The 15,199-nt window shown below is 35.8% G+C and overlaps 1 protein-coding gene across 1 annotated transcript in view; it reads right to left on the bottom strand.

Moving 5' to 3' along the window:
- Positions 1 to 15,199, bottom strand: part of WDR70 (WD repeat domain 70) — a 125,779-nt gene that overhangs the window by 24,485 nt on the left and 86,095 nt on the right. The window contains exons 11-13 of the mRNA XM_068176283.1: positions 10,337 to 10,436; positions 4,350 to 4,434; positions 3,203 to 3,341 (exon numbers count right to left, since the gene is read on the bottom strand). Of these exons, the coding sequence (XP_068032384.1) occupies positions 3,203 to 3,341; positions 4,350 to 4,434; positions 10,337 to 10,436 (324 nt within the window). The remainder of the gene's footprint in view (positions 1 to 3,202; positions 3,342 to 4,349; positions 4,435 to 10,336; positions 10,437 to 15,199) is intronic.

The raw sequence follows: 15,199 nt of genomic DNA, 5'->3' as shown, positions 1-15,199 counted from the left end.
AAGGAGGTTTAAGATAATGTTTACTGCTCTTTACTACTTTTCAATTTTCTAGGCTTGCTGGCATTCCCTTCAAAAAATCCTTGTGAAATTAAAAAAGTGACACATTAATAGTTTATACTTTTTCTTATACTGAGAAAATCTCCACAGATTTTCTGTTATTCTGATTATATATATTTTACCACCAAACTGCAATACAATTGCCTTCAAAAAGTTACTAAAGATGCCTTTTTTGTTTAGCAATATGGATTAAATCTCACTGAAATTATTGCATTAGAAATGAGAGCAGATCAGACTCTTTGCAGAGACAGACACTGGTGCATTTGTGCTTTTATTACACATACAGCATAGCACAACTTCAACTCTTCAATGTCTAAAAAAACCCCAAACAGAAAGAGTAAAATGACACATTTCAGCCCTAGGTAACATGGAAAATGTAAAGAAGCATAACACTTAGTTGCAGAAAACAAACTGAAATCTTGGATAACACTATGGGTTTATCTTTAATTACCCTAATGCTAAATGCTAACTGATATTTTTGAGAGTATAAGGAAAAAATGGAAACTAGGAAAGCAGCCGGTAGAAACAAAGTAATTACTGCACTGCTGATAAAAATGCTTTGATAAACTGCACACAAGATATTAATCTCCCAGTTTACAGACCAATGATCTTTCCAACAAACAGCATTTACTGCTTAAAAATGTAAAAGCCAGCTTCTTGAACATTCATTTACTTTTAGCATGCCTTTATGTGTTTTATTTCATCAAACATACTAATTTGAGAATAACAAGTAAAGAACACTAATGAAAAAGGCAAAAGATACAAACAGTAGAAAGACCTTGAAAAAATATACTGCTTTTATTTTGTAAGACTGCTTATAGGAATTTTTCTTCTTTAAGATTCAGATGATATGCTAAACTGTGTTTTCCTTAGATGTGTAGAGTTGAAGTTGTAAGCTAGACAGACTTCTTGTACAGGTATTGGTAGTGCTGACTCACTGAAAATTATGTCATAAGATCAGTATTTGTCTAAATTCTTCACCTATTAGTTCCATTATTTTCATTTCCACTATATGCAAAGCAGATGTGTGACAGTCTTAAATTTTATAACTACAAATGAAGAAAACCAGCAGCACTAAAACTCTATGGACCAAAGTGATTTGCTACAGTCTTAAAAAGTACCATATAAATATCAGCACCTATACAAATTTATAGTATAAAATTATGATCCTGCTTAGACTTGTACACATATTTAAAATTTTACTATATTAGTGGCCCCAATGAAGTTGTTTATTGACAGTTTCTTACTGTTGGGTCTCCGTTTCATGTTTCCTTTGCATTTTTAAACAAAGAACAGAAATTTAGCTCTTGATTCTAAGAGAAACTGAGAGCAAAGGGATCTTTTGTGGACTCCCCTGTAGCACGATCTATCTTGGCAGGTAAACAGACCCTTTATTTCCAAGACTTAGAAGACAAAGTTACCAAATGAAAACAAAAATTTCTTTGAATGCAAAAAAAAAGACTGGCAAGCAATACTTCTCACTATTTAAGTGGTTTTGGAGATACAGGATCTACCACTGACACGCTCCTCCCACTTGCAGCCTTAGAGCTTTAATGAAGTTTCTGCACACTGTTACTGACATGACCACTACTAAAAGGAGATGCCATCATGAGCACCTCCAAACACTCAGGTCTAAGGAGTTCAAATTCATTGTGAATGGAATTATGAAACTATTTTGCTTCCGGTGCCCACATACAGGAGAGCTCCTACAAAAATCTACTTCTTGTACTTTATCTTATATAGTTGTTTTCTCTGTCATGAAGTTTCAGACAAGATGCTGAGGCATTCATTTTTTCTCTCAGAAAGAGGTTATAAATACTTGGTTATAAGGCTTGTATCAGAAAATAAAAATCCCCTAGAAATTCACACGAGTTTAGCTTGGTTTGTGGTTTGATATATTCTACAGGAGAAAAATATAAAAGCCAATTTCTGCTGTATTTGGAGAAATTATTTAGTAGCAAGTAAAACTTCCAAAGTCATATAAAATCCCTTTCTATTTATATTATATGTGTAAGATGAAAACAGGTGTTCTTCTGTTCTTCTGTGCTTTCCTCTTTGGTAAGAATGCAGCATTTTTAATTTCCAAGACAGATGCCACCAAAATTATAGACATAAGAAATCCATCTGTAATGTGTATTCCTCTTTGGTAAGAATGCAGCATTTTTAATTTCCAAGACAGATGCCACCAAAATTATAGACATAAGAAATCCATCTGTAAGCAGATTTTACCTTGGAATGGACTAATGGAGAAAGCAGGATTTAAAAAGATAAGAAAATACAGAGGCGGTGGTGTATAAACCGCATCCAGCAGAAGGAGGTGTGGTCTGCTGTGCTAGGAAAGCCTACTGTGCTTGCTTTTAAAAGGTTCAGAAGGAGAAATTGGTATCCTGAAACAAAGTGACAAAATTGGTAACCTGAAATACTCCAACAACTAAAGGGACATAAGCATACATTGCCATACTTATCAGTGGCACTTCTGTTGTAATTTCATCCACTCCTATGGTGTGTTATCACCCATAAGTTTACTTGTATATCACAAGAGTAAAAGGACCTTTTCATCTATGGTAATGAGCTTTTCCCTTCTGTACAAGGGAACAGGTGGTCAGTTCAAGCCACGTACAGACCCTTCTGTATTACAGGTTCACAGCTTCAGGTTTTTACAGTAACTGGTGAGAATAGTATTTTTTGATGGATTTCTTAATGATGCCTTTTTTTGCAACAAATCGCTGCATTTAGACTAGCTAGAAACACATTCTTGAGTAACCACTAATCTGGTCTCATGGACAAAAAGTTTTGTCACAATAAGGCATTTCATCATGATAACTAGTGAAGTAAGCAACATAAATATCTATGTATTTTAGGATTTGTGTCTCACTTCATAGATCTAGAAGGATTCACAGAAATCCTTGAGAAATGCAATGCTAACACCAGAGCAGGGAAGCTCTACTGCTTAAACACCTTGTCCTAGGACTTTTTCTTTTAATTTAATTGAAAAAATTATTCAGGTTACTCTAGCCCTAACTCTTAACCATGGAGTAGGAAAATCACAATAGTGTTAGTAGGTAATGACCTGTATAAGGGAAAAGAAGCATATGGACATCATTTCATTCATATTTTGAAGAGATGATTAAACTAAAATACATACCGCATCTGTAACTTCTATCTCATACAGCTTCTGGAAGGTCTCACGATCAAAGAAAAACAGCTTCCCACTGCCACCACCTTTCTTAACAGAGGTGCCTGTGACAAGGATCTTATCATCTGGACTGAAACAACAATCTGTCCTGTTGAAGAAAACAAAGCATCTCACTGGGCAGATAAATAATTAACATATCAAGAAGTTAGATACAAATTGCACTTCTTAAAACAATCTTTTCTATCTGTTAGACAAAGCTTGAAAAATTATTTTGTTAGCTGTCATCTATTGCTGTAGTTATCAATTAGAGTTATCAGTTACAACTGTTATTACAGGTGTGCACAAGATGTGCAACACTGGCAGATTCAATAAAAATTCTCCTCCCAGCAAAATTCTCCTCCACTCAAAAGTCTTGCAAGCTTTTCAATATGAAAAACAAAACAAAAAAAAGGACTTTAAAATCTAGCTGTCATCATTAAGTAAAAAAATGTACTAATCATGAAATCTGGTTTGCTGATGATATATTCTTCAGTGATGCAAGGTGGTGTGTCTATACATTGGCCAAATATGTTTTTCTGTTTATTTCTCCGCTGTGTTACAAACTGCAGTTATGATTGGGCTGTCCATGACTTGCCTTTCTAAGATCTTATTTCAAAATTATAAGCTGTCCTTAGGGGATCTGGCTGTATTACAGCTATAGGAATGCAGATCAGACCAATAAAAATATTGCAAACAATACTTAGCACTATGCAGTAAAATAAAATCAGCACTTCTGACACTGTAACCTGAATTCATATTATGTACCTTCATGTTATGTCTACTTTTTCATTCAGCTCTTTTTGAATTAATTATAGACTAAATAAGAATAAGGTTTACATCTATATCTCATTACACACATAAGGGCCTCCTCTTGAAATATTACTAATCTAATTAGACTTAAGCCATATGAGACTGAAATATCACAAAAATAAGATCTTTTAAAGCAACATGAATCCCTAAAATAGACCAGAATTGTCACTGCACAGTTCTCCTTGTGCAGTCCTCTCTGCACAACTGTGGACCTAGTGACAACTGAGGATAAGAACTCCAGTAGAACACTTCCCCGTTCAGCAAAAATACTGCTATTCCTGTTGTTGGAATAAATTAGAATACTTACATCGGAAAGAAGCTAGGCAGTCCATCTGCTGAATTAAGAGGTTTTTTGAATTGCCTAATATCCCATATCTTTAAAGTATCATCACCTATGAAACAGAATAGACAAAGGTTAGCAATAAAGAATTCAAGTCAAGAACTTACACACGTCAGAAAATTTCACTCTTTAATGCAGAGAGAAGGAGAGCAAAATTATTAATAGAAGCATCCAAAATGGGAACAATTTGGAAGTTTTTCCTCGGTAAGTGACCATGGCAGTGCAAGGTTGAGAAGCTCAATATGTGTCACTCCAGTATACCAGAAACTTCTCCTCAATGGCTCCGTTCTATTGTGCTAATCCCTCCTATCAAGAACCACTATTCACAGTGGAATCAGATTCCTCAATCACTAATTTATTCTGTGTTTGTGAGCATTGGTGTTTTGCTTCTAGGAGCAAATTTAACTTTCAAGATATCTAAAGAAATTTAAAATGTTGCCATGAATGCTCTAGATCAAAAACCAAACAAGCTTTATATGTGTGGCTTTTACCTGTCCTGAAAAAGTAAACAGGAAGAACATGAAAAGCACATAAAAGTCTTCCCCCTTCTTTAGCAGGCAACAAGCTCCTATCTCAGTATGGAGAAGAGGCCCTGGAATCAGTCAGAAATCCTCAGGGAAGGGAGTGAAAGGAAGCAAGTGAAACCACGCTTGCTGTAACGAAACCTTTTCACCACACTACCTTTAGCTATAAAAGCAAAAATCAAGGTTACAAAGAGAGATTTGTAGCAATTTTCATCTGTGTTTGATAAACATGGTGTGACTGTAGGCCAGTAAAAGTCAGGCTGTTTACCTCTTCTTGAAAAGTCATGACATATTAACAAAATGAGAACTGGGGTAAAAAAGGAGATTAGTTAGTTATTCTCAGAGACATCTACATCTCTGCTCTGATTGTCCTTCTGGAACACTTATTTCCAACATGAGATGAGCTACAGAATTTGAGCTTTGAAGTACCTCACTCAAGCACCTAGACACGTCTGAGCATTTGACAGCAGTGCCTCAGCACTTTCAAGGGTAAAAAGAAGGACACTTAAGCAACAATTCTCTTTAAAAATATCCAGACAAAATGTTACAAAATCTTTCTGACCTAGGAGGCAAGACCTGCTTCCTTCCAAAGTACAAATCTTGCAGGGAAGTAATTTGGTTATCTACAAGTATTTTGTGGATTCATAGCCTTTGAGCTCAAGAGCTCAAAGGAGGCCTTGGAAATAAAATGTTTTTAAAAGAAGTAACAAAAGAAATCAAGGCCAGCAGTGCCCTTTACAGGGAAAGCAGTAATGTGTGGCCTCGTACATCATGTATGTTTATATTAAAGACTAGGATAACTCCTTACTACAAAATATTTTTAAGAAGTAGACAACTTAAATAAATTATGTCTAGAGTAGAGTATATTTCTGTTCATTGAGAAGCTAAAAAACGACAAGAAAGAAAAATGTTAAGTCCCTGTTTTGGGAATATGCGTTTTCTTATTGTTTCCCAGTAGACTCCATCCCAAGTACTTCAAAGCATTTAGTCATGTAAAATGAACCCCTCCATTTTCCCTCCCACCCCCCCCAAAAAAAAAAAAAAAAAAACAACAACACCACCACTTATCGTCGAGATGTTATATCTAAAGCACCAGCACTTTATAAATGTATGCAAAGGACAGCATTTGGCCACTTTGCAAATCTCCTGGATAGGGACAGATCTACGGCTAGCAGCCAAGGCTGTTCTGTTCCTAGTGGAATGAGCCTTGACATGATCTTCAAGCTGTAGTCCTGCCAGGTTTTAGCAGGAGAAATGCGATCAGACATGTAGATATAGCTCAGTTTGCTAGGAAGAAAGTTTAACAGGCTGGTTAAAAAAATTTAGAAGACCCTAGTAGGACTCAAATTTATGGTTGATTTCAAGTCAACATTGTCTTAAACTGAAATAGTAGAGTAAGTATTTGGGAGAGGGGAAAATGCTAGTAGAATGACTTGACTTGCTAATGCTGTGAAACTTTACCATCATTAAGAATTTGCTCCAATTCACGTTTCCTAATTAAAACTACCAGTGTGCAAATGCAAATTGTTTCCTAAATCTAATTTGCATTTTGAGTTGAAATCACTGCCACTAAGATCACAGAATATTGGCCTTCCTCAGCACCAAGGATTTTTCCCAGTAGGATCCTTCTATCAGTGCTTAGGAGGCAGCTTTAACAGAGCTGCAGCAGTAGTGATCTGTTTTTAATTAATTTACACATGAACAAAAACGGTTATCCTTAAACAAAAGCACATAAACAGAAGTTGTGCAATTTAGTATGAATATTCCAAATAGTCTACTCAGATCATTCAGTAGTTTTTCTTGATGGCAGACTTCTCCAAAGCCTGGCATGATTATTTAAAGCTTTTACAGCATTTTTAGTAGCATTTCAAACTCTATTTTTCGCCATTTTAATAAGGATACCAATAAATAGGCTCAAGACTGACACAATCAGGTCAAGACACTGTTATGCCACTGGTATTGAGCACTGGATTTATCAAGAGGTAATAATTAGGTCCTAGAAAAACAGTCTTTAGTGAGCAAAGATAGGCATTTTTCAAATGCTCTTTAGTCACAATAATGCCGGAGCACTATAAAGATTTGATCCTATTTTTTTGTTTTCTTTCAGAAGATACTGACCAGGAAGACAAGCACATGAATGTGAGTAGCACCAAAAGAAGTAAAAGTGCTGCCAGGAATTCACAAAGCCTACAGTCAGCAACACTCTATTTAAAAAGAGGGAGTTCTCTGCTGAAAGCAAAACTTGATGACAGAAATTGTTCACAGAGATCAATGAGGCAAAGAAAGATAGGAAATGGGAATTTTAAAAAGTTACAGCTTTGGAAACACATAGCATAAGAAGCTTACAAGAATATGTTTATCAACTCTGACCCTTTTTATGAAGGCTTACACTACATATGTGAGAGACAGCTTACAGAACAAGGTACAGGCTTCTGCATTCTGTACTGGTTCCACAGCAGGAGCTGCAACAACTATACAGAAACCTTTGGAGGCATCAAAGATTGGAACCAAAACCAAAGATCTTGTGAGGGAAGTCACAAATCAAGGAATCTATACCTACATTTGGAACACTCCTCAGCATCACCTGCATTCATACCAGCCTGATCAAATACTTAAGCGCATCATCCACTCTAAATATATAGAATGAACATACAACATACGGCTAGAAGGATACTAGAAGACTTTCATAATGCCATTTCAGCTCCAAGTGTTGCACTTACCTGACTATGCCTATTAAAACTAGTAAATGTATTTCTGGCATGGTTAGAATGAACACCAGTGTTCAGCTTCCAAGAAATATTGACAAAAAGCCATCTGATTTTTGAAATGCCAATGTTTGCATTTACTATGAAAAGCAGTATGTGATTACACTACACAAAACAGTCACTATACATACTGCTGCATAACCCTTGAGCTTATATGTTTCTGTGTTTTAAACCAATTTCAAAATGAATAAAGAAATGCAAGTAAAATGAAAAAAAAAAGACCAACAAAAAATATAAGGAGTCAAAAAACATTTTAATTTTTTTTACAGTAAGACCTCAAGTCCAATCCTAATTCTTATCTCTCCCCTGCTAAACAAAGAAAATGTTCCCCAAGTACTACCTTTCATTGTTTCAAGCATGCAGAAATATCACTTTCTTAAGTTTCTGTCAAGTTACTACCTAATATCCAACAAGAACAGCACTGGAAACTTTCATAAGCAGCTCCTTAGGTTTTCATTTTCCCTTGTGTCTGCAGCTGAGCCATGCCTCATCTTCTCATATCCAACACAGATCTACATCAGATGCAGGAAAGTCCATCAGGCTTTCAATGAAAGTTCCCATGCCCCAAACAACTATCCTCTCTTTGATCCTCAGCACTTGGCAGGTGTGTTAATCTACGAATGCTGGATCCACATCTGCTTTTGTTGGTACAGATCCAAAGCAATACTCATATTAAAGCACTAACCAAACAAGTCAAAATAAGATATGAATCCTCCTTACTTTCTAGCATAGTGCACACAGAGCTCTTTTTTTCCTCTTAATATACTAGACAAAGGTAGCACTTTTATCCACAATGAGTGGCCAAATTTCTGTGCAGTCTTACATTCTGCAAACAATCAATCAACATTTTATACATCTTAGAGCAGAATGTGGAAGATAAAACCTGAGTAAATTAAAGTCTGTTTAACACGAAACAAAAACTGGAGACAGATGAAGAAAAGCAGGCAAGTAAAAGTGCCACATGCAATAAAAATAAGAAAAGGTCATTTATGTGGTCTACATTCATAAATGAGAAACAGAAGAGAATTTGCATAAATGGAGGTTTCAAGACAGCACTAGTGAATACTCCTCACTAAATAATAGCCTTGTTTGCTGCTATATTTAAAAGCACACCAAGGTTTATCCCTGAATTTCCTGAAGTACGTTTGATTTTTTTTGTGGCAATCACCACTGGCAGACAGACACAGCATTTTACTTAGTGCAGAATGGAAAGACACACAGTTCACATATTTTCCAAGCAGGAGAAGGTCCACACATAATAAAAGTCTGGTTCAGTAAGGACAAAAAAAGCTTGAGAGCTTTTACCTCACCACTTACAACCCATTCATGAGTGGCAGCAGAACTCTGAACAGCAGCTCAACTCAATACCCTGAACAGCAGTTACGAAACAACACGAGTGCCATTAGTGTCCAAATGCCTAGGGCCTTCAAGGATAAGACTACAAAGTCCTTACTCTGAAAAATGTGTTCTGGGAAGCAACATCTGGAATCTTTGAAATGTGGCAAGACTTACAAAGAATCAGTGAGGCTGCACCAAATAGCAGCTGCATTTCACTGTACCGGCATGCACCAGTCAGACACTCTACACTCTTCAGGGTCAGGGGCACAGGGAGGAGACAAAGAAAATGCAAGCTACCTGGCTAGGAAACACATCCACTGCTTCAGAGTTTTTTTAATCTATCAATACCTATATTCTGGTATTTTGTGTATGTAATCTCTTTCTATGTACCAAACTGACCAGATGTTCTAAACATATGTTAGGCACAGTTTTAGCAACATTAATGTATACTGCCTCTCCCTAGGCCTGTTTATTTGGCCTTGGGGCAATGCTAATTCATACACAGAGCTTCTGGTTACAGCTGTTTTCCATCCAGACAGCTTGGCTTGTACGCTTGCACCTGCCTGCAAAATACTGGGCAGACAAATCTCTGCATGAAAAGTTGTCTTCAGCAGACACCATCCTATCCCAATAATGAAGTTAATGAGTCCTCAAATACATCTTTGCCTTCTCAAGTCTTGTTCTATTGTCTAAGACTCATTTACAAAAGTTTTATCTGAAGCTTACAACACAAGCCTGTTTTTCCAGTCCTGTGGACACTACAAATTCTTTTGCCATTCAAGTATATTTTTGGAAGGTCAATTGCAGTCATCAACTTTTGATGTTTTTAGTACAGATTAGACAAAAATTCAGATTAGGACAAAAAAATTATACTGCCTAAGAAAGCTGTATGAGGAATTAATACCTCCAGAGAAGAGATAGTGTTATTGAGAAGCATTTATCCTCCATGGAAGAATTAAGCAAAAGAACTGGATTTTTTTTTTTAATTAAGCTAATGAATTTCTTTCATTGTATTATTACTGCTAGACAAGAACACAGATCAGAAACTGTGTCATATAGTCAGCAAAGTTATCTTAGAATATTTCTTAACTGCTGTAAAATTCTCTTTCAGGAACATAGTATTGCATGGTGCATCAAATAAAAGTATTAAACTGTGAAATACTTCATATTTGAATCACTAGTATCTGATTTCACTACCTTAGCTCCACCACAAACAATGACCTCTAACAATTAACATGATCTATATGGTTTGCTTAATGAATGCAATGTTTTCATTTCATTAAAAACATCTTACATTCAACATGTCAGGGTTCTTTCAATCACCTACCTCCTCGGCTGGCAAGGACAGTACCATCATAGGAAAATGTCAGACATGAAGTGTCACTGCCTGAAGCATGGGCTTGCCTGCAGTGGAACTTTGTATGTACCTGTTCGCCAAACAAACAGAGCATTACAAAATAAATTACAATTATGAATCAAATAACAAATGAAACAAATGGGACAAACATAACTTCATAGCGTTTTCTGTGCTCTGTTGCTATTCCTTATTCTAAACAGAAATCCCTGCATTTTTAGGAGGTACAGTAGCTAAGTATTTCCAACAGACTTTAAAAAATGTTACATTTGTTTTAGAAGATGCTTTCATAACAAGAGCTTGTATGCAAAATTGGAATTCTTCATAGATTTAATTATATAGTACCGATTTACATAGCAGCAGCGCTCTTGGAAAACTCCCACTAGCACTGAACAAAGGTAGTTATGCCTGGTTAAGATAAAAATACATTCCAAGACAGTTCTCAACATTCCCCTAAGTAGGCTTTTAGTTTCTCAAAACTACCAAAATACAATGTACATACTTTGGAAAGGACTTAAAAGGACTGGAAAAATTTACCTTCGCCAAATTTAATTCCTGACAGAATTCATGGCTTACATAATAGAATAAAGTTCAGAGAGGTTTGTGTTCTATTTAGGTACAGTAAAATTGAAGTATGGGAATGATGCATGTTTTATTTTAATTATTTCTATTTTGCTAATAATCCTAAAGAAAGGTCGAAATTACCTTCAAGTTCACATCTTGTTCTTGTATGGAGATCACTTCTTATTTATTAAGTCATTATTTAGTAAAATACCTAAAAATTCTATTAACAGGTAAGGAACCTCAAATTAAATTTAAATGGTCTTGTCAAATCAGACTTTCCCACTTCCCAACCAAAAACAAGGGTCTCAGTTAAGATTCCAAGACAGGAAGTGGAAACACAGGAAGGGAAAAAGGGAAAAGGCAGAAACAAATAAAAACAAATTTGAGACAGGCGATTCCTTTTTTCATACTTAGGTAAGAAAACTAATTCACATAGTTGTAAAATTAGGCATTCGAGGCTTAAAGGTTTCCAGTGCGACTGTATCTAATCTTCCCCTCTGTAAAATGAGGATTAAAACAGAGGAGAAAATGGCAGATTAGTGACCTTTAAGTACTTTATTTATGGTAGTGATGAGCAAAACAAAATTCACGCATATAAGCGTATCTTTTCAGATGAGGGCTTGAACAACATGCAGCAAAATCAGACCTAGAATCCCACCCTGAAGAGTAAGAGGACAAAACAATGAGCAGCTGCTCAGCCATATTTATCCATACTGTGCATTAAAATAGAGACATTTCTACAAAATATGATAGAGAATGTGATCGTGAAAGGAGAAAGTGATCAAGCAATGCAATCACACAGACTGATTTAGGCTTGCACAGGAATCATCAGTAAATTTACCTTCTAATTTTTGACTATGCACCTTACTGAGGCTCTTTTAATGGGTTATTTTTTAAGTAAGAGACACAAACTAGTGAAGTAATTAATGTTGTTTATTCCTAAGAACGTTTTTTTCTAAATTTGGTTCAAAAGCTAGAGAATCTTTGTGTGATGATGTTAATAATTATTGCAAGCTTATTTTGATGTGCAGATTTGGTCAGCCAATGACGAGTCACTGTGAGGCATTCCCTCCACAAATGACTCTTCAACAAACAAAGGGGGACTTCAAATACCAACAACATGCTTCCTACAGTATTTGAACACAGAATGCAATGGCCTACACCTAGCCATAGCAATTATTTTGAAATTACCATCACTTTCATCCAATTATGCATACCCTGAAGTCTATAAACAGACCATGATTTACAACTGTTTGTCTTTGGTGGGAGTGTTCATTAATACTAAAAAACATATTTTGTGCTTCTAATTGCATAAAATTTTCCAAATATGTGGAAACGTGTAAAGAATAAAATGTGAATTGGCTATCAGGAAATAAATTTTTTGTAGTATTTGGTAAACATTAACAGGCAATTAAAACTGTGTATTTTTTGTCTAAGAAATACCATAGACACTTTCAAAAACATCATAAATGGTTATTATTCACAGTTTAAAAAATGACCAAAAGATTACATTATGATATTAAGCTAATTCAAACAAATAGAAAAAACTTAATTCGGGCTCCACAACACTCCCATCCCTCCAGGCAATGTCACACTGACATACATATATTAAAATACCATTTTTTTCACTCTGCTGCCCAACTTAATGTGAGGGTGTGGGGTTTTTTCCTTTAATTTCATCCTCAATCTGAAATTCTTTCCTCTTGTTTTGTGTTGGATCCAAATTAAAACACAGAAAGAGATCGGGGGTCCAACGAATGCCTTTTCTTTTATGTTTTACAAGTAAAATCCTAAAACATCTATAGATAGATAGCAAATCACATACCAGTCCAGAATTTGTGTTATTTTCCTATGGTCAAAGATACTAATTTTATTTAGCATTTATTTGTGAATCCATCAATAATACCTAAACCGTATCTTTCAGGAATTAAAAAACTCATCTTAAATTGGCCAAAGTTGTGCCAAGAGAGGTTTAGATAGCATATTAGGAAAAATTTCTTCCCTGAAAGAGTATTCAAGCATTGGACCAGGCTTCCCAGAGAAGTGGTTCAGTCACCATGCCTGGATGTATTTAAAAGATGTGCCAATATGGCACCTGGGGACATGGTTTAGAGGTGGGTTTGGCAGGGTTAAGGTAGTATATAACATTGTAAATAGTGGGACTCGATGCTCTTAAGGGTCTTTTCCAGCTGAAATTACTTTTTCATTTTACATCATGCACTATAGAGCCTTCTCATTGGAGTACTTATACTCTGACCAGCTTTTGCCCTTTTTTCAACTGTCCTATAGAGAACGGAAAACGGTTACATATAGATGTCAAAGACTGACATCATTTGCCCCTTAATGACAAAAATGAAACCAAAAGAAAAAGTTTTGCCCAATTCTATCCTGCTTTGATACTTTAGGATTTAATGTAAAACCATGCTTGACTGAAAGGGATAATAAGATTGCATCAGCAATTCTACGTCTTTTAAAATAAATTTGCTCAGTTTACCAGTAAAAGATTGTTTTCCTAACTTTGAGCTCTGCAAGCTTGCCCTCCATATATTATTCTGCAAAGGAATATAACCCTGAATTGTAGTACTAAATCAAATATTCTAAAATGATTGAAGGTTGAAAAGAAGTTTTTACACATACTGGCAAACATTCATTGCAGTTTTCAAAGAAAATAATGTTTTTGGCCTCTGACCTGTTAGTATTTTTAAGAGATGTCTAATCTTGCTAACAAATCATCAGCAAAAAAATTGTTATCAGAATGTTTCTAGCTGGAAAGACATGAAACAACAGAATCAATGTACGCAATTCAAAAATTTGATTCAAGAAGGGAAAGGAAGAGCATTGAAACATAAGATAAAGATGTCAAGATAATTAGGACAAAGTGTATCTACATATCTCCTTCTTATCCTTCTCCTTTTGTTGCAGAGGTGCCTGCTATTATGAAGTAATAGTCATGCACCATGCAAAATTTGACAAGTTCATCAGTCCTTAACATTTTTGAAAGGTTTAGTTACTTCAGCAAATTCTGCAGCAATCCACTATCTTCTGCAACTTATTTAAAGGCTTTCTAACAAATAACTCCACCAATGTAAGCACTTTCCTCCTAGCTTTGTATTCGCACGTAAATTTTTGTTAAGCAATTACAGCTGACTGTACTTGTGTGAAAAAATGAGATGACAGGCATAAAACATGAAGCATATGTGAGAAAGGACACAGTTTCATGTATTGAAAAAAACAAAAAATAACAGATAAATGTCAGGGTTTGCAATATTGCCACAGTCCTCAGAGCAAACAAGAGCCAGAAGATAAAAGGAAACCAGAGAACAGATTGGGAAGGGGTGGGGGCAAAGGTACATGACTGGAGGAGCATCAGCAATGAGTATCCCTTGTATAAACATGAGTATGGACTTAAGAGGACCCATACAGGAAGTGAAGACAACAGTGGCCACATGAACGGTTTACCACAAAAGAATGACCTACAACAGAGACACATGGCTACAGCTCTGCATCCCACAATTGCTCTCCTGCTCCAAAACACTCCATAAAACTTGTTCTAGTAAAAAGACAGACCTACTCAGTTTGTTCACCTCAAAAATCCAAGCTACATCCATGAGAAAAATAACAATATGTCTAACTTATGGAATTTTTGAACTTCCCACATTGTTTGTGAGATACAGTATTTCACAGTAAGCCGGCACTTTCCCAAGATTATAATGGTTCTCACATTCTGCCCCCTCCCCCCATTTTTAACAAAATATTGAATGTCCCAGCCAAGACCTTCTTCTTCCTTCTCACTCCTAACATCTTCTAGATTTTTTTTTCAGCAAAGACAGTAAATTAAGGCAGGCCTTGGGGAAAGTGAAACCTACAAAGATGGCTATATGAATCCTTCTCTGTTTTACAGATGTATAGCAAAATATTACTTATTTATTAGTGTGAACACAGTCAACCATACAACTACAATCGAGATTTCTGCTGGTTTCAAACCAGAGGCAGAAGGGCAGGACAGCAACAGAGATGCCTGACCAGCAAGTCTGAGGTCACGTACAGCTACTTGAGTTTTAAATGAGTCTTTTCACCTAAGATACTTACAGCAAAATAAAATAGCTGGCAATAGTCAGTCGCAAAAACTGTAATTTTTAGCAAATGTAAAAGCCTTCCAAGATGACATATTATTACAGGCCAGACTCATGGTGATAAAAGTATCAGTTACAAAGCTGCAAGACGAAGACGAAAACAAACAAATAAACCAGAAATCTCATTTTTAGTCACAAC

The sequence above is a fragment of the Anomalospiza imberbis genome, chromosome Z (assembly GCF_031753505.1).
Source record: "Anomalospiza imberbis isolate Cuckoo-Finch-1a 21T00152 chromosome Z, ASM3175350v1, whole genome shotgun sequence".
NCBI lineage: Eukaryota > Metazoa > Chordata > Aves > Passeriformes > Viduidae > Anomalospiza > Anomalospiza imberbis.
The sequence above is the reverse complement of the archived record's forward strand: the minus strand, read 5'-3'. Positions and strand labels throughout refer to the sequence as shown.